This window comes from Maylandia zebra, linkage group LG10 (genome assembly GCF_041146795.1).
Source record: "Maylandia zebra isolate NMK-2024a linkage group LG10, Mzebra_GT3a, whole genome shotgun sequence".
Lineage (NCBI taxonomy): Eukaryota > Metazoa > Chordata > Actinopteri > Cichliformes > Cichlidae > Maylandia > Maylandia zebra.
In genome coordinates, this window is record NC_135176.1 from 28,284,666 (window position 1) to 28,312,489 (window position 27,824).

Consider the following 27,824-nt stretch of genomic DNA (forward strand, 5'->3'; position numbering starts at 1 on the left):
GAATCCTTTTCTGTACTTCCTCGTTCCACCACCAAGACTTCTACCCTTTCGTCCTCTTTCCAGACAATGCACCAAATACCTTCTTGACAATTTCCCAGTCATCTGATAACTCTTCAGAGTTCATCTAAACTCTTCCCAGAACTCTGTGCAACATTCTTCCTTCTTTAACTTCTGTTATTTAATTTTCACTTCCTTTTCTAGCTTCATTCTCCCCTGACTCCCCTGTGTGCCCCTCCCTCCGCCCTTATATACCACCCTCTGTTCTTCAGTTTAGTTTGGTTTCATTGAAGAGAAAAAGGTTTAAAATATAACTGATACTGTTAGCCTCAGGCAGAAAGCGCTCACTTTTATTCATGAAATCCTCCTTTTGTTTGCTGTCTGTTGGTAGAAGTTATGTGTAGTTCGTCTGGTCGTTCTATAGGGGGCAGCAGCAGCCGCACCCATATTTGTTTGTACCCGCAGCGAAAAAGAAGAAACCACTAGGACAGTGGAGGGTGGAGGAAAAAAAAAAAAAAAAAGCGGAGCAACTACTCCTGTTTACAACCACATAATGGAGTCCAAATGGCCAAATACGATTCGCAAGCGTATATTATTTACTGGATTTACGCTTTGTGTTGTTTTGGGTGAGTGTTGAAGCCCCGCTTGGGTTAAATTTCCATTTGTAAACGTTTGAGTTCATTATTTTAGGTGGGATCTCAGGTTAGCAGGCTAGCAGCGTTTACACCTCTATTCCCAATCCTTTAAGAGTTAACACGCCTTTCTTCAGCCTCGTAAGCGAGAAACTATCTTTAACACTGCCCGGATTTTTTTTTTTTAAACTGGGATATGGGTTAGAGACTCCACCGTATGTGAGAGACAGTGTTACAGAAAATGCAATCTGTTAAATTCACTAAAACCTGAATGGAGATTGGCACAGGATGGTGGCTGCCGCCCCTGGCCGCGTCGTCCTGCGGAAGGTGAAGGTGGGTTCAGGCGTGGAAAGTAGCGATGCTAACCAGCTGTTTAGCTGAAATAAGAGTCCCTGGGTGTTTTAAGACCCATGCCGATTTGATTTAAATGTTCTAGTAAGGCAGGAGATATTTAAAAGTGTGCGCTGTCGTACATGTAACCAGAATTTAAAGTAAAGCCGTTTAAACGCTGATTTCTGAATAGAGCTTTTGTTAGGCGTGTGTCTCAACGGTATTTACGTGTCACCTGTGAAATGTCGTCTGCCAATAGAGCTACCAATCAATTCTTATTTTATTTACATAATCGAACAGCACACTAAGACAGTTTTTAATCTGCATGCAGGTGGACTAGCACAGCATCCAGCCCCCGCGATAACGTCTCATTTCGTCGTTTGCTAACCGTATTTTGACCCAGATAACGAAGTATGTTGGGTACTAAACACTGTGTACTTAATGGTACACGTAGCATCACAACGGCGGGGACATGATTTTTGCGCGAAGTTTCGCTTTGGATTGCCAGATTTGCGTCACTATTTTTTTTTTTTTTTGCTTTTGGCAGGAAGCACAATAGTGGCTTCGTGTTGTAACTACGTGTTACTGCAGCTGCCTGCAAGTTGGTGAGAGGCACGGACTGAAATGACCAGGGGCCTTCTATCTATTCAGGCACAGGGTATATGTGCCCTCGCACAGTTTGGTCGCATAGTAATATAAAAAGCTGTGAACTACAGCACGAACTTGCATTCATTACTTTGGCTAAGCCGTTTTGTGCTATACATTTAGCAGCTCAAAATGTGCATCTTAAGAAGGAAAACATACACTTTAATCTAATTTATCTGTAGTTAATTTTTTAAAACATTTTTAACATCCTGAACATTGGAAAAATTATATTTGCATTCAATTTGAGTAGTTTTAACAGTATGTATTAGGAAAGTGTTGACTGTAATCCACAATTTAGTGTGTATACTTCATCCAGGTCTGAATGTGAAAGTATCAGTTTTTCTCTCAAGATAGTTCTTATTTGGAGAAAACAAGACCAAACAGTGTGGAGCTGAGAGGGATGTTGTTTGGGGTTTAACTGATTTAAGAAAATGCATCGTCCAACATTTCACATGATGAGACAGTTTAAAACAAGTTTTTATGATCAGCAGGTTTCATGGGAATTTAGATCTGTGATGTGGGTGTAGTAAAACGAAATAAATGACAAATGACATAAGACCTACAATTGAACCTTATGGTGTACCATAAGTTGCATATTCTTATTAGATAATTTTTTGGGGGTTTTTTTTTCACCAAGAGATAAAAATGAAACCAAGTGGTTTGTCCCTGATCCCAACCCATCTATTAAAATCCTAGAATCTGTTGTATTGAAAACTGCTCTTATGTCTAAAAAGATATAGTGGCCTTTTATGTTGTTTAAAAGAAGGTGTTTGGTTACCTCGAGGAACCTCTTTTCTGTGCTGTGTAGAGCTCAAAAACCCTATTGAAATTTCTCCAAACTGCCATTTAGGCACACAAATGCTAAAGTGGGTTGAAACCACTGTTTCTCAAACTTTTGATGAAGGATGAAGAACTGAAGGATTGTATCTAACAGTTAACATCACTGAGACAGCACCTAGGGTTTTAGGATCACCAGGTCTCACGGATATATCCTAATGTTGTTGGTGTTGCATTGAAAGAAGAAGTAATAAGAATAAGTAAATGTGGCAGTGAAACTTAATAAAAGTGACCAGCTGGAAGCATAAAAACAGAAAACACCATAGGACCTAAAATCGAACCTTGTGGTACACCACAGTTAATGTGAGCTGCAGATGTGTGAAGCTTTTCAAAAGAACTGAATCTCTGTAATTTGTGATTAAAGTTAAGAAATTGGTCCGAAGTTATTAAGAACTGAAGGATTAAGATTTAGTTTGTTTAAAAGATGCTTGACCACACTATATTGAAAAAGCAATGTATAAAGAGCGGTTAATAATCGATAAAACAATGATTTAATAAGGTTTGTGAAGAAAAATGTTGAACATGTCTCTGCCATCTAATATTTAAAAAGGCAGAAACAGTTTAAAACGGCAGCTTTTAGGATGACTAGGTCAAAGTATGTCTTTAATGCTGGTGTACAACTGAAAGAAGAAGTTCTAGGTTCACAAATAGAAAATTACACCACCTAAAAATTGAACCTTGTGGTAAAGCACAGAAAGTATGAAGTGCAGATTATGGAGAGCAACCTTTTTTAAAAAGATAAATTCTAAACTCAAACACTAGCAGGTTATCTTCTGCATAATCCAGCTGTTTTTTTTTCTTTCTTTTTTTTCTGTAGTTTAGTTTATTTTTTTCACTTCAAATTACATTTAAATCATCGTTAGATCACTCGGCTTTTACAGGCTCAACATGATCTGGCATTTAGAAAGAAAGAAAGAAAGAAAGTGTGTACATTATTGTACTTTATTGAGCCCCGTGGGGAAATTGCTCTCTGCATTTAACCCATTCACTCAGTGAAGCAGTGGGCAGCCATTGGGCGCCCGGGGAGCAGTGTGTAGGGACGGTACCTTGCTCAGGGGTACCTCAGGGTAGCTGTTAAGGGGAATCGAACCCCCGACCTTCCGATCATGGGGCAACCACTCTACCTACTGAGCGGATGTGCATGAAATTGCAAATTAGCCGGCTCAGCAGTTGACAGTCACTTTATTTGATTTTGGACAGGATGTTTCTGTGAAGTGAGATTAAGAGCAGAAATCACAAACAGTTTTGCCAACCTTAAAAACAACTTTTAAAACTGTTTCCTGAAATTTGAAGACGGAAAACAGTGTTCTGCTTTGAATCACAGATATCATCTGACAAATACTTCCTTTCGTTTTATAAATTATTGTGAGATTGCCTCAGCAGTGTGCTGACTATATGCTGCTCTAAGAGTTGCTTTTGTTTTTGAAGCACGGTGTTTCCCCGAGTCTAAATCTGAGACTTGGATCTAATGTCTGCAAGAGGCCGAGGCTACTTATTGCTCTGTTGCTTTTATACCTTGGCCTGCTAGCTCTTCTGATTACAAGATGTGGAAGTCACGTATCTCTGTTTGCTAATACTTGTGTGGCTCGATTTGTATATTCATAGTTCTATCAAAACCTTTCAAGGTGGCAAAAAGGTGAATGTACTGCCAAACATTTCCTACTCATAGCTGCTGTTATTAATCATCAAGCTGTGCAGTCAGTGTTTGACATTTATCACACAGCCTTTTAAAGAACATTTGTTGCATTTATTTGTCTCCAATGTGTCCAGTATTGCACTGCAGTCTTGTTTCTACAATTTATAGTGTAAAAAATGGTTCTGATTTGGTGTTGAAGGTTGTGCAGTTAGTCAGGGTCACATTTGGGTATCTATTTTCTCAGCTATAAGAACAATCAGATTGAGTATCACATTATCTGATGCAGGTTGCAATGTTAACTTGAATTTAACAGATAATCTAATCTGGTCTGAGCAGTTTAGGTTTAAAATTGGCACCAGGTGCGACATTTTCACTAAATCATTGTAATAATTATGATCAAAATAAAAAGTGCTTTCATTAGCTCTGTGTTCATCGCTCTCTAAGAAGTCATACCGGCCTAGAGAACAGTTGGCAATAATCTGGCAATCAACCATTTGCTTGGGAAAAATGTGTGTTCTGCAATTGGTTGCTGGAGGTTGAAATCAATCACAAAGCAGGTGTTGCAACAGAAATTTCCCTGTGGTTGCACCTGGTCACTAGCAGATTGCCACAGTCACCGACAGGTCGATGAGTTACACGCAAGTCATCAACTTGTGTGCAAATATTCGTCAGCTACTAGCCGAGCGCTAGTATGACTTGAGAAAGTGCAATCCAAAGCCGGAAATGGTGAACACTGACTTAAAAAACCAGAAAAACAAAAACAAAGTAGTGCCTTATTGCCGTAGTCATTTCAAAAGATGGAACTTTTTGCCATGTAGTTTCACTATGTCTCAGAGGGTATTCTTGGCGAGTGTTTGCAGACAAGTCTGCATACCAACCACTCACCTGCTGGTTGGTTATACCTTTTGGAGCTGGCATTGCACCTTTTTTTTTTTTTTTTTTTTTTTTAGGGGGGGTTAATGTGCTGTGTTACGCTGCGGCCACTGCAGCTAGGTTGAAGACACAAGTGTACAATTGTGTTGGTTTTTATTGTATTCCAGTACAAGAGCTTAGAGATGTACATATATACAAAGGGAGATGTTACAACTGTGGAAAAACCTTGCAAAAGAATACTCGGCAAAGTCTCGCGGACCTACGTTTACACCAGAAAATCTCTGAAAATTAATCAGTCTTTTTGTAGGATGTTTTTGGCTAAAAGTCTGAAACTTCAGTCTCTTTATTTGCAGCTTCAGTGCTGCGTTTTACAGTTTAAAAAATATTCTTTATATGTCTTTGTCTTATATCTTTATCTTTGTTCCTTTGATAATGTCTAAATGAAGCAGGCTCTGTCACGAGAGTCATGTGACTCTTGTGACAGCGCCTGAAGCAGGAAGCCTGGTTTAGCAGAGACTGCTGATAATCACCATTGTGATACCTTTTAGGTTGTTTCTGAGCAGAGAAAGCCCGTGTTGCTCAGTTGTACGTCTCTCTTTACATTATGCACAACATCAAACACCAAGTTGCCTTTGATGCAGCCATAAATATGGGAATTGAGGATTCTGGATAAATGAGCAGAGCTGTAAAACCATCCGTCTGTTTTTCCGGTTACATTAAAATAGTTTGAGTAATCTTACAGGTGGCTGGATAAGATACCTCCACGTCAGATTTTAGCCTGACACGGACTAAAATCTGTGTCAGGCTTGTCTCGCTGCCTGTGACCTCACTTCAGTTGTTTATTTAGTGCTCTGACTCATACATATGTGTTTTCCCACACAGAGGCCAGCTAAGAGCAAGCAAGAAGTACTAAAACAACGTCCAGCTCTACAGGACAAGCGTGAGGAAGTTTAGAAGGGTTCAAAGATCAGTGGCATGATGGGTTAGACCGTAATTTATGATTTTGGGGCATGCTCACAGTAATCGTTACTACCACTGCAGGGTTTGGACAAAATCTTTTTAATTAGGGACACTTGAATATTTTAATTCAGTGAAATTAAAATTTAATAGGGACACATGTTTCTTTTTCTTATGTGTATGTGTTGTGCCCTTTGTGTTGGGGGAAGCAAAAGAAATCTTAATTTTAAAAAAACCCAAACCCTTCAGCTCAGCACAGTTTAATTCAGGTTTAAGAATTTAAGAATATTGACTGATACAGACGTTTGGCTGACGAAGTTGTCCGCCCTGTTTGATCAATGGTGCCATCTGTGCTAATACCAATCTAAGTTTTTACATATATATGTGTCATGATGTCAAAGAAGTTATTTTAACAACTTCAAACAAAGCAAAATATTTTACAAACTGTGAAAGAAAACATTTCCTGCTAGAAGTGGTAACAACACTTAATTCACTACTTGAGGCAAAAACACCATTGGAGTAAAACCAGGCCGCAGAGGATGAGAAAACTAAAATGCTTGACTCAGCTGAGCACTCCCTAGCTGGACTCCAAATGACAGGAAAAGCAAACAGAGGATTAAAATTACTGATGCAGATGGTAACGAGAATAAGAATAATAATGATTAAAAAAACCCTGGGATAGTTTTAGCAGTACTGCTGCTCTATAATGTTGCTGGTGAATGATGAAAAATGCCTCTTGTTTTGTTTACCTTAATAAAGGATGCTTTCTGCAAACGACAGTTACGGAGTTCCTAACCTAAAAACTAAAAAAATATGATGTAATTCTAAGGTGCATTGACCACACTAACTCGTGCAGGTGAAGGAGGCACAGAGGAAATTGGAAACATGATTCAGAGTTACATTAAAGAGATTGAAGACCTTCGGGCAAAACTCCTGGAGAGCGAGGCTATCAGTGAGAATTTGAGGAAGAATCTGTCCCGTGCCTCCAACCGTCAGTCGTTCTATGGAGGGTCCAGCTCCTTTTCCTCCACTCTTCTGGCCCCCGAGAAGGAGACTGCTAACATTATCGAACTCGCTAAGAAAGATCTGGAGAAACTGAAGAAACGAGAAAAGAAGAAAAAGAAAAGCGTCAACAAAGAAGTTCCTGACAATGAGCAAGACAGATTTTGTCCCTTTTTATTAATACTGTGGGACTGCACCAAGCTTCCGATTATTAACTGATGATTAACAAGGCTATTATAGTTAACTAAAACTAAACCTAAAAATTACTTATGAAAAAAAATAATTAAAACTAACTAAAAACCATTTTGGGATCTTGGAAGACTAACTACAAAATAAACCAATAGCCTTTCTAGATTGTGGTGTTGGTTTAACCCCGAACCCTTGCTGCTTTGTGTGCTTACACTTGTTGTTTTGTGTTCACAAACAGTCACAAGACCCACGTCTGCGATCGAGATACACGCTGATCCTGAGGTGATAGTACAGAACGGTACCACGGGGATTCTTCGATGCACCTTTAGGTCCAGCGAAGTGGTCAGCTCGGCCACCACGGTGACCTGGAACTTTCAGTCGAGTCATCCCGACAGTCAGTACTACAAATCTCCATACGTGGTAAGTCCCCGCTGGTTGTGTCAGCTCTGGGAAGATTTCCCACAGTTTTTAAGGATGTTTTCCTGCGATTGTTTTATCTGTCGTGACACAAGAAGAACGGATTCGGCTGTTCCCTGAGGGATGGGTGAGAGCACATTGTTATGATTTGGTTTCAGTAGGCTTTCAGTTTAAGCGCCAGCCTTTTTTTTCTAAAAATATATCAGGTACAGTTATACTTTCTCCATGTACTGTCTTTACATATCTACATATTTGTTTTTATCGAATTTTTCCGTTTGCTTTCATCTGTTTATGTTCTGCTGCTATCTTGCTTGAGCATCGTAATTGGATCCCGTGGTATGCTTTCATTTTTCTCTTTAGTTCTTATAGCACTTTGTCGACTTAAATCTCTTTGTAGACTTTAGTTTTCAGCTACATATTTTTCCTACAGTGTTATTTGTTACTGCTGAGAATTGACTTGTGGTGAGTAGCTTGAACTTATTAGTGTATATTCCTCTAAAACTCTTAAGCAGCTAAAAAAAAGAAAAGAAAGAGGGATGTTTGTGTGGATCATGTCCTATCTACAAAGGAGTTTTGTTTACAGTCCAGTCAGGCTGGGCGGGGCCTGTCTGTCTGCTGTGATCTGACTCATGCATATATAATGACATAGCTGAAGGGCCTTTAATTTGCAGAGCAGTCATGGCAGAACACATACACGCAGTCTACACTTGGAGCATGTTGTAACATCGAGCTGTGTATCTTAAAACATCAATCTCTCTGACGTTTCAGACCCATCATTTGCAGAATAAATACTTCTCTTCCTACAGAAATGATGCTTGTCCAAAAACAACACCAAAAAGCTAAGATAAGGGAAAGCTGCTCAGTGAAGGAAAAAGGCTGTGCAGCAGTAATGTTGAAAAAAAAAAGGTCTTTCTAGTACCTCAGATATTCTATATAATAATCAGCAGCTTGTTTTAAATATTTATTTCCCATAATAAATTCAACAGGGTAGATGTACTTAAGGAACATGAGACTTTTTCAGATAAATAAAGGCAAATATTGCAAACTACACAAAAGGCAGCCGCTAAAGCGTTTAAGTTTCAAAATAGAACAAACAAAACAGACTAAATTGTCAATTCCACTTAGAAACAAAATATTAATTCTAAAAATAAATCTTAGTTTGTTTTACAGAAGAACAGACAAAACTGACTAACTTTTGTCAATATCAAATAAACTGAGAACTAAAAGGAAATTCTCAATCTCTCCTTGTTGTATAGTTTAGCTTTTCAAACAGTTTTAACAGTTACTTTAGTCTGACAAAAGCCGAATGACGAATCAGCGCTTCCAGTCAGAGACTGAGGCTACGTCCACACGTACACGGGTATTTTTGAAAACGGAGATTTTCCGTTTTCGTTTTAAAAAATAATCCCGTCCACACATAAAGGCAGAAATGAAGGAAAACGCTGCTATGAACATGCCAAAGCAGCAGGTGGAGCTAGATTCCTAACCGTGCAGAAATGTTGGCCAATCAGAAGTCTAGAAGCCTCGGTGGGAAAAAGTAAACAAAGCTGGGGCATAGAAGCAGAACCGAGTCGTATGTGTGGACGGACAGTAACTGTGTGTATATGTAAGCATTTAAACACTGCAGAGAGTAGAATTAACAGTAACAGTATTGTAGAAATAACGTGGCGCACAGTGTGACGCATGCACCAGTTTATTGTATTTCCAGACTTGCTTTCGGCACAATTTACAGTGCACGCTACTCTGTTTTTTGTCAGACTTGAAATAGCCGAAATACCTTCAAACTACGGAACTTCTATGGCTCTTCCGTTCGACAATCTCTCCGGCATTGGAACCATCATCTGTTTTCTCTTCGGTCACGCTCGGTTGATTTTTCTAGTCGGCACACTCATTTCCTCCATTACCCGCTGGCTGCTTCCCAAACACAAACACGTGCGGCTTGGCACTTGTGCTGTACGTAACAAGTCACGTGACGTGACGCTGCGGCTGTGATTGGTTCGGCTCTGCGCTACTGAATTTGGATCGGCTGACCTTTTTTTTTTTTCTTTCTTCAAGAGGACAAGAGCGGCGAGGTCTATCGCGATAGCTTAATTTCTCTATCGAGTAAAAGTTATATCGCGATACATATCGTTATCGTTCTATCACCCAGCTCTAATCCAAATGTCAAAATTGTCCAACATACTAAGCAACTGTTGTCATTAGAGATGGCAGGATACCAAAAATTTGTAGTTGGTGCATGCGTTTCAAATTCTACGCATTTCAGTACAAAAAAAAACTAATCAAGAGTGACCTACTTTCCCTGTAAACATCTGCAGGGCCGTCTTTGAGCTGCCTAGACAGGTTTGAGGTGTTCCCTCCTTTTGTTTAAGACATTGTGCAGTGAAAGAGGTTCAAAGTTGGCTTGAGACCCAAACTTGACATTAGTGAGCAGCTAGGAAAACAAAGGGGACATGCAGGAAACGGTCCAGGGCGTCAACCAATAAGATTTTAAATTTAATTAGGCTACATTAGTTTTGGCTTTCGGTGCTTTATAAAAACAAAATTGCTGGGATAACATGATCATTTTCTTGCTTTCATTTTGACTACAAAGGAGAGCCTTTAATCATCGACTTCCATCCAGAGAAGAAGTTGTCAATCAGTACTGTCTAATGTTGCATTACTAACCCTTAAAAAATCTGAAATGAGCTGCAAGACAAATTGAAGCTACAGCTACAGTAACACAGCTTTCACCATTACTGATTGGTACAAATAATTACATTACAAGTTATTTAGTAGTTTAATGTTGGATTTTAATTACATTAATGCTATTTTTTGTTGCATTTATGTTTATAGAACTACAAGAATGAAACTGGTTTACTGCTTTAATTATTACTAATAAAACTGAATAATTGTTAGCATATTTAATCCTTTATAGTTTGACAACAATATGAAAGCCACTTCAAGTTATGTCTGTTTTTCTACAAAAGAATCAAATTATCTGACATCAACTTGAGAGAATTCTTTATTTATTTATTGTTGTGTTAATTTTTGAAGGTAAAGAAAAAACCTCAGCCATAATAAAGAAAAGGAAAACTGCAAAACAAAATTTGGGATTGCAGTAAAGAAGAAAATCTAGTTGAGTTGTGGCAAAAAAAGCCTTGTTTTTGTATGATGTGTCATGTCATCGTGACTGAGCCAAGGCCAAAGACCAGAGAAACAAATGACAGAGGAAAAACTCCCGTCTATGTTATAATCATAGTAGCAGCAGCAATAGGTTCAGTAAGTTCAGTATCATCATACAAATCACATACATGATGCTTGATGTCCTGTCAGTTCCACGTAGCACAGTGTGGCTGCAGTGAAGACTGTTCAGTGTGTAGGTGTCTTATGGCAGCTGTTGTTCCAGTATACAGGAATAATAGTCACAGCCAGGAAACCAGTTTGTTTGACCTCTTTGTTTACTAAATTATGGAAATTATCTATTAATTTATCTATGTCAAATATAAGAACAATATTGCTGCAGTGTCTGCAGTGTCCAAAAAAAGTCATTTTATTTAGCACATATGAACACCTTAGATGTTGACCAAAGTGCTGGACGATGAGTAAAACCCAATACAAAAAATAAAAGGACAAAAAAAGAATAAAAATTATAATTTTAATAAATACAAATAGAGTACAAATATAAAACGATGGTAAGAAAGCAGTAAATATTAGAGATTTTTGTTCAAGTAATTGTCAAAAGAATGTATTATTATTGTTTTTAGTACCTGGAGATTTGTTTTTTGGTTTTTAATTATTGTACACTTTATTGCATTTTGTCTACATGTCTGTTCTTTTACTTAATCTAGCATTACTGTACTTTTATACATTTTATTTAATAGTAAAAGTCCATGTTACAGTATTGCTTGGTCTGTTTTTGCTATTCGAAAACAAGTACATTTAATCGCATTGAGGGGAGAAAAATGTGGGATTGTTTGATCAATAAAATCAGGTCATTTTAGCCCGTTGCTCGGTGGTTGCTAGAGAACACGGCTGATCTAGATGAGAACCTTCAGGGGTCGGAGATGTCCCCATTTATACATGAGTACATTTTCACCAGCATTTCCTTCCTTTTTGTAGATTTTCTACTTTACAAGTGGGAGAGGATTCCCAGGGTCAGAGGAGTTCAAAGACCGCGTGCAGTTTATCGGGGACATCAACAAGAGGGACGTCTCGATACAGCTGAGCCCAACTTATTTCAGCGACAACGGCACGTTTTTCTGTGACGTGAAGAACCCCCCAGATGTGATGGGGACGCAGGCTCGAACCGAGCTCAGGGTCGTGCTGAAAGGTGAGTTTTTGTCAGATTTACATTGAAATTAATGCACCAGAGTTAAATGTTGGAAATGTAGAAAATTAATAAAAAGAAAAATCAGTGACAGGTTGAGTTAGTGTGGCTGGGAAAGATGTCTTTCTAAATGCCTCCTGCTACTCTGCGGCCTTGAACAGACACTCGTCAGTTGTTTTCACCCACTCAGCAGGGCTCTGCTCACACACATGCTGATTGGATGGCGAGAAAACACAGTGTAGCACAGTGTGAGCCTCTGCGCACTATCGCTTGTGTTTCCAGGCAAAGAGGGGACTTTTCTTTTTCACTAGCCAATCAAACATGATGGACTGGATCGTGGCCATCTTAACCACAGTGTGTCGATTGCACCACCTGTAACAAGTTAAATCCTGGACTACTTAATGGTTTATCTAGGAATGCTGTTGCGACATGCTTTTGTACTACTTGCAGTTCAAACCGGATTAACTGCAAACTTTCTTTGAATCTCCTGTTAGGCATCTGTAAACATTAGATCCATATCGCCCAAATTCAAAAGATAAATGAAAGACTGTCAAGAATAAAAGTGCTACTCTGCCTGCTGGCACTAAACAGCACACAGTGACGTATTTAGCTGCAAAAATGCTTTTCTTTTTTCTTATGGGCTCACATTTATTCCCTCGCATGCCATAAAAAAATCCCTTATTACACGTTACAATTGAGCATTATGTTACAGTGTTGTGTGTTCATATTAGATGTGGGTAAAGTTATGATTAATTAAAAAAAACAACAACGGAGAAACAATGTTTGGCGACAAGCTCGTTAGAGATTTATTGATGCCATCCTGTTACAGGAAAAGGACGTTACCTTTGGTCTTTCGTGAGAGCAGGTTTCCACTTGCATTGGCATTTTTGTGCATTGCAAAAAGGGGCACACACATACTGTTTTTATATGCTGTGTGAGTGATGGACTAAACCCGTTCACTATGTCCCTCGACAGATATTTGTGTTATTCTCTCTCATATTCCTGATCAAACTGATTTGTAAAGTTGCAATTGCCAATCAGGAATGAAAAATGCAATCATTTTCTGGCTTTACCCCATAATTCACCAGGTTTTTGAGGCCCTTCACGCAACTTTAAATCACACCAGGAGTATTTTAGCCTCTAGAGTGCATTGCGCCTTTTATGGACTGCTCAAATCACAGAATTTTGACCACAAGAACTGTGATTTCATCACCGAGTGGGTGTGACCACTCTGTTCCCTGCCAGAGAGATAGTATTTGGGTAACTGGGCAACAAACATTATCCATATAGCCCCGAAAGCAGCAACAGGTCCACGGCCTGATTGTCTGCTCTGTCTAATAAACTGCATGTACCTCAGCATATCTCTGAATCTTGTTGTGACTAGGTCTGTCAGCCAGGGTTCACATTGTAATAATCTGAGGTGGAAAATTGCACTAAAATAAAAGCCTTTAATGTTGCATATACAATTTTCCATTATCTTTGGCACATCAATGGGCCAAATCCTGTAAAAGAAAAACAAAAGGAAAATAAAGGAAACTATAAAAAGTTGTAGGAGAAGTAGATCAGACGTACATTTTTATGATTAAAATGATCACAACGGTACATTTACATACATAGCTGAGGTAATAAATGACTCCATTTGATCAGTTAAAGGTGAAATTCATTAAAGGTACAAAATAAACACATCAAATATCATCAGTTAATGAGAAAAGACTAATAAATGCAAGCTATTCAAGCACATATGGCAAATCACTGCACAACCACTGTTTGTGTTCACTCAGCTGAAGACCACATGTGCATGTGATGGCTTGTCTGCTTTACATGTGGCTGCACCTTTTCACAGGTTGAGGTTTTTCTTTGTACCAAACATCTGTATCTAGGAAGCAATAAAGAGTCTAAATAGAGCATGTGTGTTGTACTCGACTATGTTTTAGCCGCAGTTTCTTTTGGCTCTCACAATGAGCTGCCTTGGTATTGTTCCAGCTTTTGTTGCTCAGCTTTCAGTGATACGCCCAGCTGTGTTCTTGGTTTCCAGGCCTGGGGGTTCAAGTTTTGTGCTTTATTTATGGTAGCATAACTGTATTTATACATGATGAAGGAACCGAGTCAGCCTTGTGCTCACAATCTTATTTTTGTATTCTGAAATCTACTTTTTACTTTGAAATTATTATTCGCACAATTCTGTTTATCTTCACACGCTTTGGCTCTAACAAAGAGCTGCCTTAGTGTGGTTCCAGCTTTTAATACTACTGGATACTCAGGTTTAAGCACCACTCCCATCTGTGATGTTAATTTCCAGGAATGGGGTTTAAAAGTGTTTTATTTATAGTAGCGTAGCTTTATTTACAGTGACTGGGTGATGTGGGTCTTTCACATGAAGTCTAATTTGTTTTAGTTTGGAGGACATTCTGAAATCCATTATCAAACTAAGTAAGATGAAACTCTTTTGTTGTGTTTGCGTGTGTAATATCCGTACATTTCACAATGTTGGGCAGTTTTGTCATAATCTGTGAGTAATTAGTCCAACATTTTTGGAAACTCTGGACCACTTTAAAACATTACAAAATAGTCTGTTAGTTGACTCAAGATTTTTGCACGGTCCCGCAGAGCTGTTGGCCCTGCGCGTCGAAAGAAGCCAGTTGAGATGTTTCGGGTATTTGGTTAGGATGGCTCCTGGGTGCCTCCCAAGCATGCCCAACTGGGAGGAGACCCTGGGGTAGACCCAGTACCCGCTAGTGAGATGCCCTGAGAAAGCCTCAGAATCCCCCAGGATGAAATGTTAGGTGTGGCTGGGAATGTCTGGAATATCATGGATGGGTGGACTGATCCTGAATGTTCTTCATTGTGTGTGTGTTTTTTTTTTTTTGTTTGTTTGTTTGTTTGTTTTTCCCCAGAGTCTTATTCGCAGAACAACACCACGCTTATAGTTGCAGGAGTTTGTGGTGCTTTATTGGTGCTTGTGCTGATTGCTGTGGCGGCCTGCATTGTCATGAGGGTACTTCACAACCGCCATGATTACGAAGGGTAAGTGAGCCGTTCAACTTTACGCTGTTCCAGATTACCGATGACCTCAACTACAGTGAAGCTGCAAAATTTTCAAAAGTTTAAAAACTATATTCAGAACCTAAAAGTAGCTTCACTCTCAACGCCAACGTTATGCAGTTATAAGCTGAACGCACATTTAATAAATGTAACACATATGTACACGTGATAAAACAACTATTTGGTGATGCACTCATATATATCCAGACATAGTCGCAGTCAAACTCTTGTTAGTTTATTTATTTTTGTTCTTAGCAGCTTTAAGCTCCATATTTATATTATAGATATAAAAATATAAAGATACATCATAAAGAGCAATAAAGTTTTTGAAGTTGGTAAATACTGAATACTACAATTATATGATTTACACCTTTATATCTGTACTAGTAGTTTCACTATAAGTGTGACACTATCATTATATTTAAGTATGAAATATTGATCTTGTGTGAGCGATGCACACGTGATAATGATGTACATTTTTCTGACTCGCCAACTCTACTAAGATTTTTTTTTTTCAGTAAAATTAATTTCGTTCTCAATGTGACTCAGTTACTGCAATTACTTTTATCAGTTTTCTACAGAAAGTAGTTAATAGTGAATTTTGTGTGTTATTTAGTTATTTATTTACCGTTATGAACCCAGATCCATGCAGGGTCTGCAGGTGTTCATAAATACAGTTTAGACAGTATTAAAGTTTAACATTTCTAAAAGATTTGAGAATATTTTGTCTTGTGTGCCGCAGACAGTGGTTTCACCTGTAAAATCCTTTATATCTACAGCTGTATGAGATGTTTTAAATCCATAAAGTAAGTGCTTCATCCGCACATCCTGTAACAATAATGATAAACAGCAAGTGGTATTTTAATTGATAGCTAGCAACGAGAATATGTTAACGTTAATCTCCTGTGAATACAGAAAAATACCCCCACTGACTGACTGAATTATAACTGAATTATAATTGGGTTGTTTTCTTTGGTTATTTGTGTCTGTTGATAGTACCGGTAACTTTACCTGATTTGTTTGATGTTTAATGCTCACATTATGTATTCATTATACTGATGTAAAAATAATACTTGATGCTGTTAAAATGAAAGGTAAGTTAAACAGATGATACTGGTTTCCTGAATCATTGTTTTGTTTTCAGTAATATTTCACTTGAGAGGTTGGTTTTTTTTTCCCGTTAGACCCTCTGTATAGCTCTAACACTTTACAGTATCTGGTGTTTGGTGGGTACTAATTATTAACACGTTTGTTTTTAAAAAAGTGTCCACTCCAGACTTTGCATGCCTGAGGTATTTTTGACCACGTCTACCTCGCATGCCATAGAAACTCTTTCTTCATCTGAGGTATAAACAAAAGAGCCACAAATCTGAGAGATGTCCCTCTTGTCCACCAGGAAGGTGTCAATGAGAGGCCCTGTCTTTTGAGAATTGGCCCACATTTTTAAAAGGTTTGAACACTAAAGGTTGCAAAGCAGAAGCTGCACTCGCTGAGAGGTCTCTCTTGTCAATGCAGCTGCAAATTTCTTGTTGATAGTTTTGTGCTCAACCTTGAAATTTGTGGAGCCATGCCAGTGCTAATGCTTTGTGTGGAAACAGTTCTACTTCAGGCACCAGCACTTGCTTCTGACTGAGTAAGAAAGAAAAATCTGGCACCTTCTGCTTGGCTGCTGAGTGGGTTGAGCCTGTGAGCTGAGCTAACAGGGATCTGTGGGGTGGCTGTTTTCACTGGTGCCAGTCATTTTTTCCCCCCCCTCCATTAAATTGTATTAACACCACTAACTTCACAGCAACACCTTCTACAAGCATGTTGAGCTTGTTGCCATTTAATCTAGACATTGTCGTTTAATGCATTTATATGTAATTAAGTAACCTGGTTACAGTCAATGTCTCTTTTAGGCAGATTTACTGTCTTTAGAACAGCTTAATGTTAAAGTGTAGAACTTTTATCCATCGTTTGCCACTAACATACAAAACTAAACGGTGTCTTTCTCATCTGCTTCAGTGAGGCTAACCCATCGTCAGCTTTTTCCCCCTCATGAAACATGTTTATTTGACAACAGTATTTACAGATTTTTATTTATTTATTTTTGGGCAGTGTTCAGTCATCTTAATGGGCTGAAATTTTGGCCTCTCATTGTTCATTTAGCATTCATGTTGTTATTTTCAGGTAAACTGCCTCTCTCCCCTGTTGCCTTTACTAGAGTTGCACTGATTGGCTGCTTGACTTAAGATTTACAACCCTTAGACTGAGAAATTAAATTGGATCAAATAAGCATTGATTCAAGCACAAACGGATTGGCATTTTATTGTTTTGTCTGTTCTATATGTTATAAAATAAAATTTAAATTGAATATTTGTTGAGAGGTTTGCTTGAGCTACTGATTAAAATCAAAAATATTTGGTTTTCTCTTCATACTGAGGAAGAAATAATAAAACTTAGTATAAACATTTAGATTTATAATCTTTTGTTGATGTATTAACTGATCAATCAGTCTTTGCTTTTATGTGATTAACTGTCATTAATTAAGATATCATTACAATAGAAGAGCATCTAATGACTGGTTATGTTATATGTTTGCACTAACTTTTTGTAAAAGTATTATTAATTACTAATATTTATCCATAATTTAGATGAGTATATACTCTAAATCAAGTAATTCAGATGCGGTACAGTAAGATAAACAATGGAGAATGTTAATAAACCTTATTGGGTTAATTTCCATTGTTGTACTTCTGCTCTACATATTAAAACAGTTGAATCAGTGGCTATATTTGTTGCCCTGCTCATTACATTACATTCAGCAATACTGGTAGTTTTAGTGTTGAATGTTGGAAAATAGTACATATTTGTACAGTTTTCTAGAGCCAAAGCACAGACCTTCAGATTTCTAGAAAACAGTTTTAATTAGTTAAATAAAAAATTAATTTTATTGAGCCAAGAACCTAATCCGTAAGCCCTCAAGTGGAATAAATTCAGTATCAGAGAAATCACCAGGCTTCACATTCAGATTATAAACCACATATTACAAATGATAATGTAATATAAGATCTCCCACATGGTCACACTGGGGAAAACTGGTCGGAGACGTGCAGTGACCCAAATTATTGCAGCTCTGTGCAGTGAACTTGCAGTCTCGTTGACCTCCTGGAAAGAGATTTGCAAAGACACTAGTTGGACTCATCAGTGCAAACTTACTTTGCTTGATTGCGATGGGTTGGCAAGCGGTCTGCATTTATAAATTAGATGACAGTAATTTGCAAACCTTTGCTAATCTGCCTGAAAGCAACTGCAGTCCGTTTGAGTCTGATCACAATTGTTTGGAGACCAGTTCTCCTACAGATGAGCTGTGTATTTGGCTTGCGACTGTAATTGTTCCAACTGCTTGCAGCTGGTTCAATGCAATCACTAAGCAACTATGAATATTTTTGTAGTCAAATTTTCAGTCCTGTTTTTTTTCATACTAGTGTGACTGAGCCACAATTATTACCTTGTTGTTGTTGTAAAAAAAATTCAAAACCAAAAAGGGAAAAAATGCAACTATCACACAGATAAAACTAAAACAGCTAAACTGTTATGGGTGGAGATGGAGATAAGGTTTATCTATAAAATTAAAGAAGCTAAATTATATTACACTATGAATTAAGTACAAAATTATAAACTGTAACCTTTGTGCTAAAGAATCAGTCATAAAAATATTCATCAAAATATCTTAATTTGGATTTTATTTGATTGCAAATGTGCTTCCAAAATTGCACACCCACCAATCTGATATGGTCTAAATCCCATCGGTGCACCTCCAGTCGGCGCTCAGCTGCAGCATTTCATGTTCTCATGTCTCATGATTTTGTTTTTTTCTTGTCCATTATTTGTGTTCGTCTCACTTTGACTGTGCACCAATGATTGCTCGACTCCGTTACACCTAAACTAGCTGTACGTCCTTGGAAAGCGTGAACTCTCAGGCTCCGCAGCCTCGAAAGAAGGTGGAGTCCAGAGTGGAGGGCTCCAGATCTACCAGTCCCTCGGGTCCGCTACAGGTATGAGTTGGGGGACGAAGGGAAGGAGCAAAAAACCAGTGGCTGCCTCTGTTTTACTGGAAGGTGGTCACATTTATGTGGACAACGTATCCAAATACAACTGAAAAAAACTTTTTATCCGTCCGTAATATTTAGTTCTGATTTTATATGAATTTTATTTGGTATGTAATCTTATTTTCAGTTGTTTCCATTCATGTTTTTTATTGTTTGGCCAAAAAAAACAACCTAAAAAAGGGACCCTCAAAGCGCTTTACAATACCACTATTCATTCACTCTCACATTCACACACTGCTGGTGGAGGCAAGCTACAGTTATAGCCACAGCTGCCCTGGGGCAGACTGACAGAAGCGAGGCTGCCATATCGCACCATCGGCCCTTCTGGCCATCACCAGTAGGCAACGGGTGAAGTGTCTTGCCCAAGGACACAACGACCGAGACTGTCTGAGCCGGGGCTCGAACCGGCAACCTTCCGATTACAAGGCGAACTACCAACTCTTGAGCCACGATTGCCCCAAATGCTATTGTTAGTTTACTTTTTTAGACATGAACAGTTATTTATCAGGTGTTGCATTTCTTGTGTTTAGCTAATAGACTGAAATTTTCTCATGTGTGTTCTCCCTTTATTGATATTTCTCTGATTTATCAGCTGAATAATTGATCTGTTTTAGCAAATCAAACAGTCAACTCACCCTGAGAAATCTTCAGTGGGCTGTCTTAATACGACAGAGAGCAGAACCAATCTTCAAACCTGCGAGTGAATTTTGCTTGAAATGAAACAAAACAACAAATTGGATTTGATTTCTAAAGTGCGAGTGAAAGGCGTCAGAATAATTTAACAAAAACTGAAAAATGTAGATAAAATGGAAAAAAGGTGAAGGACAGTTATTTACAGACTATAGAGTCCCCCACCCAGTGGTCACAGTGAGAATTTATTTATTTATTTTTAATCTTAGGGCAGATTTTGACTATTTATTGTTTTTAGTGAAGTGTTTCCTCTAAATAATACATGAAGGCGGAAATTTTTTTTAGTTTCTGCTATATTTAAATGTGAAATCTCCTTTCATCAAAATCACTTATCCATGATAATAAGTAATATTAGAAAAATCAGTGTCAAGCACAACTTTTACATTCGTCTTAAGGCCAGCATGTCATCGGTTTTATCCTGATCAGCCAACCAACACTCAACAATTTTAGGTTTACTGTCCAAAAAAACCCCTTATTTTCTCAGTAATAGTTATGTTTGTTATTATTATTTTTTATTTTTATTTTAAAAAGAAGACTAGACTATCCCACACAGACACGGGACTGCTGTTCAGTTTTCGAGTCTCTTAAAGCGTGGGGTGTTTTTGGCTTTGTTTTGGGGGTTTTTCCCTTTAAATTGATGTTTTGATAACTTTTGCTCTACTTTGCAGTACTTTTTTTTTAACCCTCACAATAACGTTTGCATTTCCTGTGACCCGTGCAGAGCCGTTTTTATGATACAGTATCGTGTATTGTGCAGCACACGTTCCCAACTTGCGGCTGCGCGGGCACCGGTCTGCACCATTTATATTTAGAAAGAGAAACAGAGGAGCTGGTTCACCAGCTTTCTCACTGAAAGACGCTGTCACTGTAATTATGACTGCACCCACGGGATGACACAGCTGTCTCTGCGGCTGTAGTCACGGCTGTCACACTCTCACTACACTGTACTGTATAGTCTGCGTGCAGTGATGATCCCGTGGCAGTCCTGCACTTTTGTGGTGTATTGGTCACGCTTCTCTTTAGGAAGCACCCAAGGCTCTAAATCTCAATCACGGCAAGTCTGAACGATTACCACGGCCAGCTGTAGCTTGCCCCTTAAAATCATCTTAAATGCAGTAAGATGAGATAAAATATTCAGCATCTATCCCAGAAGTTTGGAAACTATTGTATCACAGCTAAAGCCTATCAACCGAATACAGGTATCAAAACATGAGGTGCTAAAGAGTTCCTCTTCCTGTCTTTGTGAGACACATGTTAAATACTTGTATATCGAGTGACACTCCATATTTTGGCAGTGTAATGTTACTATTATCATTATTACTGTATAACCAGTGCCAAAGCTGTTAATAGGAGTGGGAAGGAAATGTGGAAAAAAACTAATGTAAGCCACTTTTCAGAGGCCCTGTAATTGCTAAGTAATTATCCAAATATGGACTATTTATCTAAGCCTTTTTATCTGTGTGTATGTGTTGCCCTTACATCTCCACAGCTAAGCACTAATTAAGTCAAACTATAAGAAGCTGTTGTCTCCCAGTCAGAAGCTCCATTTAAAAAAACAAACAAACAAAGAAAAACCACCTAGGTTTCTGACTTTGGGCTTCTTTAATCACCCATGTGCGTAAAGTGAAATAAAGGTTGCCGTTTATTATTTGCTTCTTTCTGTATCTACTTGTGTCATTGGCTGACTGTGTTTCTTTCCTGCTCTGCATCTCATTTGTCCTCCAGGGCCCGGTGATATACGCCCAGTTGGATCACTCAGGCAGCAAAAACTCCTTCCATAAGATGGAGCCCGTGGTCTATGCTGACATTCGTAAAAACTGAAGAGGAACCGGGGACCAAATAAAGGAGAAAAAAAAAAGTAAACAAAAATCCAGTAAAATATGAGACCTCTCTATCAGCTGCTCTTGGGAAGGGTGGGGATATCTCAACAGGGACACAAGTGGTGCAGTTTCTCTCTCTCTCTCTCTCTCTATTTCTCTCTCTTTAAAATTTTGTCCTCTGAAAGCATGATGATATTATACGATAAAGTAATGTCTCCATGTGCTTTGTTGTAAAAACAAAAGAGAAAAAAAAGCTATGAAAACACTCAAAGTCGATGTTCCACCACTCCGTTACACCAAAACTGTTCTCCAAAAAAAACCAGGGGCACACATAAAAACGAGAAAGCCTTCGGTTATCATTCCAAGTATTATTTGTTTGTTTTGTTTTTGTTCTTGTAGCTTTGTGCCCCCCCCCCCCGTCCCCCCATTAAAGGTTTAGCAGGCTGTTGCACCAACTCAACAGTCCTACTTAAGATGCTCACACCTGAACCGAGTGAGCCCCGTTTAATAAAACGAAGCGAAACAAAAAACATTGGTGCGTTAAACTGTTTCTTCCAGAGAGAAGAGACGTTATAAAGCAGATATTTGAACGATACTCTCACTGTTTGTCTTACATCGCCTTCTCATTCATTGATCACTTCTGCCGAAACTTTGGTGCTTTTTATTGGCCGGTGAGACTGGTCTGAAACTGTACAAACAGCAACATCAGTAAAGATCAAAGAAAATCTACCAACGTCAAAACCTCAAGTTACATTTTTTTGTTAGAAACGGCAGACTGTAGTCGTCACAAAGTTGCACCTGTGCTCTTGTCTGATCCAAACTGTGCCGCATTTAGATCAATGTAAAGAGATGTAGTGTGGTCCAAGTGTGTGCTCACAGTGTTAAAAGTCCCATTAATGAGCCGGGCAGACGCTCCACCGTTTTATTCTCCTTTGTTTACGGGCTTCTGATCTCTGCGCGTCTCTGTCATCCTGAAAACCCGATTGGTTCATCAACAAGTCAGAGTTCAGACTGGGCAAGTTTTTCCTGTTCTGATGGGCCACTGTGTCACATTACATGATTATAGAGTCATAAAATCTTTCTACACCTGAGACGATGATGGCACTGAGAAGGAGGTGCTTGTAATTTCCAGGGTAGAAAAAAAAAGTAAACACGTGGAGTCAACTGAAGTTGTGTGTATGACACACTATGACTCACTCCTTCAGATAAAATTTGTAACTTCTGTTCACAGAGAACAGCTTGTGCAGCGCTTTTGGACAAATTTCATACTTTTTTAAACTCCCATCTAAACGAGGAAAGAACCCCTGCATTCAGTGATCACTGGAATATTAAAAAGAACGTAATTTGTAGAATTAAAGCACAAATTTTACAAAATGTGAAACTTCAAGCTGCTCAGTCCTGATAGTTAACACAATGATCATCCCAGGGGAACAAAAAAGAAAGTACATTTACCGATATTGTTTCTATGATAAAGAGTAAATATGTCTCCCAGCATAGTGCTGGTAATGCACAGCGTCAGTTTTTGTCAGTTATGCCGCACTGCATAAGATAAAATGACCAAAGTTTGTGCAATGTGTCATCTCAGATTAGAAAGTAATTAGGGGTAATATGTGTTGTCTGAACTCAAACCCAGTCAAATTAAAAAGGAAAAACACTACTTTGAGTAAAAGGATTAAATCTTTAACAGCAGAAGAATAACTTCTGACTGAAACGGCAACATTTTTTTCTCCTGGTGGAAGTTTAGACGTCCTGTAGTGTGAGTGAGCGGTGACCCTTAAAGCGGACTCGACCTGTACTGTAACGTCTGTCTGTCTGCCTTCATATCATCGACTTCGCTAACAGCTGGTGCAACAGTCTGCCGAAGCCACGGCTCCCTCTCCATCGTCTGGCTCTTCCATAGTGATGTTGTTCTGTAGAGGCGAGTGATGTAGATGTAGAATTTTTTTGTTTGTTTGTTTTGTTTTGTTTTTTACACCGCCTTCGGTAACTTTGCATGCAGATATAATGACATCTAAAGAATAACTTTGGTACTGCTCGGCTGGTTTATTTAATTTTTAAGAGCAGAAGCAGCCGTCTGACGTTGGTGTTACTGTGAATGCTTCACTTCTCTGTAAACTCCCGGCATGTCGTTGTGGTACCGGTAAAGACGCCGCATTTAGATTTTCACCTCAGTGGAAAATTCCGTACGTTTAAGTTTCAGTTGCTGTCACTTTTTTTTATTTTTCATTGTCCCAGTTTGTGTACATATAAACACATGGACAATGCAACCCAGGTAGATTTATGCGATTTCTTTGTTTTTATTAAAGAGCCATGGGCAGTTTATTTCTTTATGTTGAAATATGCATGTTAGGTTCAATTGAGGTGAAAGATCTCCTTCCTATGAAAACTGGGCGATGTTATTTTGTGCAACAATACACACATTTGCATGCAATTTACTAACATAACACACATTATTATGAGACTATCCGTCCTCTTTTTCTTATTTATGCATAATATAAAGCTCTTTGTCAAACTAATGGGCCAAATATCTAATGCCAACACTTTCCGATTTCAGATGCTTTAAATACATTCCAAAACTTTTGTTTTCTTCCAAAAAGCCAAATTTATGTTGTAATTTCTTTGGTTTTTGTTAACGCGAATATTTGTGTTGCCATCTTGATTCCTTCAGCTTCGTCTTGTGATTCCAAATGCAGTAAAACTCCATGCTGACCAGTGTTTGTATATATTTCTTGCTCCTCGTGTAAGATATAGTGCTGTTATACTGTAACTCATTCCAGTGTGGTATGGCTGTGGATGTCTTTCCTGAGAATGGAAGCGGTTTGCTCGAGAAAGTTGGTGGCATGCTTTGTTTTTCTTACTTAAGTCTTAATTATTTGTCACCAGACACTCTGACATGTGCATAGAGCGCCTGCAAGAAGTGTCGCAACACCAGCCGGTTTAAAGGGCTCCGGCTTAAGTTTCTTCAGCCAACAGTCTGAGCAGAAAACACTAATAAATGTGGCTTGATTAAAAAAGCCTTTAAGTCCATGTTTGTTTGGTGCAGAGGTATCCTGCAGAATAGTTTGGGTAGGCTTCACATTTGCTCTTAAAGCCTAAATCCTTCAAGCCTCCTTTAGATGTTGAGATCCAGAGGAGTTACTCAAGTACGATACTTTTCATTTTATACTGATGAAGGGTCTGTATCTCCTCTGTCTTTTTGCAAAGACAGAAATTTATCAGCAAGGCTGTAAAGCTCATCAAACGCCTGAGACTAAAACGTGTAAGAGAAACCCAACTTTATTGACCTGCTGGGGCCAGTAAATAAAGTTCATTTATTGGAAATGGAGAAGAAATGTTTCCTGTCAGTGTAACTGTCGTTTAATCAGGGTAAAGGCGGCGCTTTGATGTAGAAAATAAGAGGCTCTGCAGAAACGTGGACCTGCAAGGAAGGCTGCCGGTACTGACGATGATTAATCACACTCAGTCACATAGAACCTGACTTGTAAAAATTTATATTCCCCAACTGGTTGGAGAGTGGTTGCCAGGTGCTGCACCACAGCTGATTGCTTTGGGTGCTATTAGATTGCATGGAAGACACCAACTTGCCTGTAACGCTCACTAAGTATTAGTGCAACTAGTGTTTGTCTTCAAAGTAAAAGTTGTGCTTTACTTTTGAAAAGTAAGGCACAACTTTTACTTTGAAGGTGAGCTTTCTCCGTTTTCAGTTTCCGTTGCGCTCGTCAGCTTCTGCACCACTTGGCGCGTACTTGTCGAGCATGTGTAGAGAGTTTGGTGTTTTCTGTGCAGGCTACCGTTGACCACAGCAACCTGTGAGGTTTTTGGTGCAGCGCCATGTGGCTTTCTGCCACCACCCACAGCCAATGAACAGCCAGTTGGAGATTACCTATTTTTCCCTATTGACCAGTGATTACCAGGGGTTACTGACTGGTTGTCGGCTTGTCTGCCGTTTGGAATGTGATAAATAATTTTAAAAGGCTGTTGAAAATGTACATACAATTGTGTGGACTGGATTTAACTTCATCTGTTAGATTTGTGCCTAATTGTGAATGTTTTCTTTGACTTTTGAAAACTAGTGAAGTAGTCTGGTTAGTTACCGGGGAAACCCCCGGGTAAAAACAGCCTAACTCAGGCCGACAACCAAGCCTGTGTTTTCAGGACAGATTTGACAACTGTGGTGAAAGAGGGTTTCCACAAGGAAGGAAGTGTTTGTTAGACCTCTTCAGATGTTTCCGTGTCTGCGCTGACACATAAAAGGGAAATTACTCACATGTTTTGTATATTTATCCCAAATTTGTGAAATCCTCTGACACAGCAGTAAAACTTAATGGGTCATAACCAACTTCAGGCTGAAGAAAACCAGGCTTTGGCCGCTTTGACCCAACTGTGGTTGTGACATCACAGCCAGCAAGCACCGCGATGTCTTCCATCTTTTCCTCTCTGTTTCCTTTTTTCGTTTTTGGGTTGTTTTTTAAAAACACTCTTGTTTGCAGCATGCATTCCAAACCAAAACGAAACATCCGTGTACAAACCGTCAGCTGCTGGTCGCTTTGCTCCTAATTGTGACTCGTTGCAGTGTTTAGTGCCGTTGTAGAAATCGTGATGTAAACTATAAATTATGAAAGATTTCCGATGTGACGGAGCTCGCGCGGTGGCGGCGTTTGGTGTTCTGATTGGACGCGGGTCTTAAAGTGCGTGCTCGGTGTTTATCGATGGTAAATAGTTGTGTGTTATTTGAGAATCGTTTGGTATGTTATGTTGTAAAATCTGCACTATGTCTGGCATAACAAAGACAACAAAATGCCCTGTGATTATTATTATTATTATTATTATTGTTATTTTCATTCGTCTCTGAATGACTTTGGCCTCTGTTTGTTTACCGTCTTTAAAACTGGAATGTTGTACATTTAGTGCCTTTTACATTTCATCAGCTAACTTGAACATCTGCTCAAAATAGAAATAAGATTCATTTATTTTCCTTTTATTGTATGTATTTTTTTATACACATAATATCGCCTCTGTATCCACTGTTCAAATTTTATATAAAACTTATTCCTGGCCAACTATCCATGTGTTTCTGTTTATTATTATTATATTATACTCACAAAACTGTCAGATTTCTCTTCCATTACTTTTTTCCCCATGAATATTATGTATGTTGGTTAGTTTTAAACTACTGTGTGTAAATATTGTGCAAAAGTCTTGTCTCATTTCTTCATGTTTTGCTTCCATGAAGCCAGACTTTAATATTTTTAAAGTGGTCTTGAGCAATAGTTCACATACCTTTGTGAATTTCTTTGGACATTGGCTTCTTTTTCACTCATTTTCAGTCCAGTCCTTGCACCTGACCATTTTCACAGGAATGTTTTTTGTTTTTAAGCCACTTAAAACTAATCCGAGTCAGTCAAACATAAAAGAAGGCGCCGAACCCAAAGGATGAACCTGTGTTGTCGACACGTAGCTTATCAGCCTGATTTGATCCCATTTCTTTAGCAGAATGTATAAAATATGCCAAAGATAAGAGTAAGAGAGCCATAACATTGTATTTTGGCACCAACAAGATGATTCTCAATAAGCTATTGAATAAAAACTTGGCATATCTTAGGATAAAGTAATGTCCCAAGTAATGCAACCTTAAAAATTTGAAGAAGTTGATCCATCTACTGTTCACTGACGCCTCATCAGTAATTCTCTCAGTGGCTGTCAAGACAGGCTGAGGTATGGCCCATGTTGGGCCCATTACACAAGAACTGGACTGAAAATCAATAACAGGCTTGATGGGGTCATGAATGTAAATGTGTTTTTTGGTTGAAATTGCAAAAGATTACAGAGGAGGTCAGAAGAGTGAGTGCCTACAGTAGAAGCCGGCATATATTGGCTATATACTGATACATTAGATTAAATGAGAATTTAAAAACTGAAGAAGAGAGGTAGAAGCGTCTTTAACCACATTATGAGTGTTGATTTTGCAGTTTGTCCACCAGAGGGCGCTCTGCGACTGTACTGTTGGCAGCGTTTCATAGAGATCAGGCAACCAAAACCCAAAGAACAGCTTTGAATGCCCTTCAGGAAGCCTGGAGACTATTCCTGAAGACTACTTAAAGACATTACAATAAAGCTTGGCTCAAAGAGTTCAGGCTGTGCTGAAGAATAAAGGCTCATACAACTTCAGAGCTGTACAAACTCTGTTTTTGTCTTGTATACTGTTTGTCTATGTGTCACTAAATTACTGCACATTCCTAACATTACTAAAACATAAAGGAGGGGTATCTCAAGACTTTTGCACAGTACTATACAAAGTTTAATGCTTTTACAATGGACGGAGCCTCCAGGTCTGCTCTGTTGCTGGTGATGGACCTGATG

At 38.7% G+C, this 27,824-nt stretch overlaps 1 protein-coding gene across 1 annotated transcript; it reads left to right on the top strand.

Moving 5' to 3' along the window:
* Window positions 1–462: 462 nt before the first annotated feature.
* mpzl1l (myelin protein zero-like 1 like) lies at window positions 463–26,527 on the top strand. The gene is made up of 6 exons (XM_024803875.2): window positions 463–623; window positions 7,337–7,518; window positions 11,614–11,824; window positions 14,716–14,845; window positions 18,795–18,900; window positions 21,370–26,527. The coding sequence occupies exons 1-6, from the start codon at window positions 551–553 to the stop codon at window positions 21,463–21,465; spliced, it is 798 nt and encodes a 265-aa protein (XP_024659643.1). The 5' UTR covers window positions 463–550; the 3' UTR covers window positions 21,466–26,527.
* Window positions 26,528–27,824: the final 1,297 nt, after the last annotated feature.

What these genes read in the sequence shown, in the direction of transcription:
- mpzl1l (XM_024803875.2), top strand. Translation starts at nt 551, where the DNA reads ATGGAGTCCAAATGGCCAAATACGATTCGCAAGCGTATATTATTTACT. An exon ending in AACCGCCATGATTACGAAGG is followed by an intron (nt 14,846 to 18,794) that starts GTAAGTGAGCCG and finishes CACCTAAACTAG; the next exon opens with CTGTACGTCCTTGGAAAGCG. An exon ending in GTCCCTCGGGTCCGCTACAG is followed by an intron (nt 18,901 to 21,369) that starts GTATGAGTTGGG and finishes TTTGTCCTCCAG; the next exon opens with GGCCCGGTGATATACGCCCA.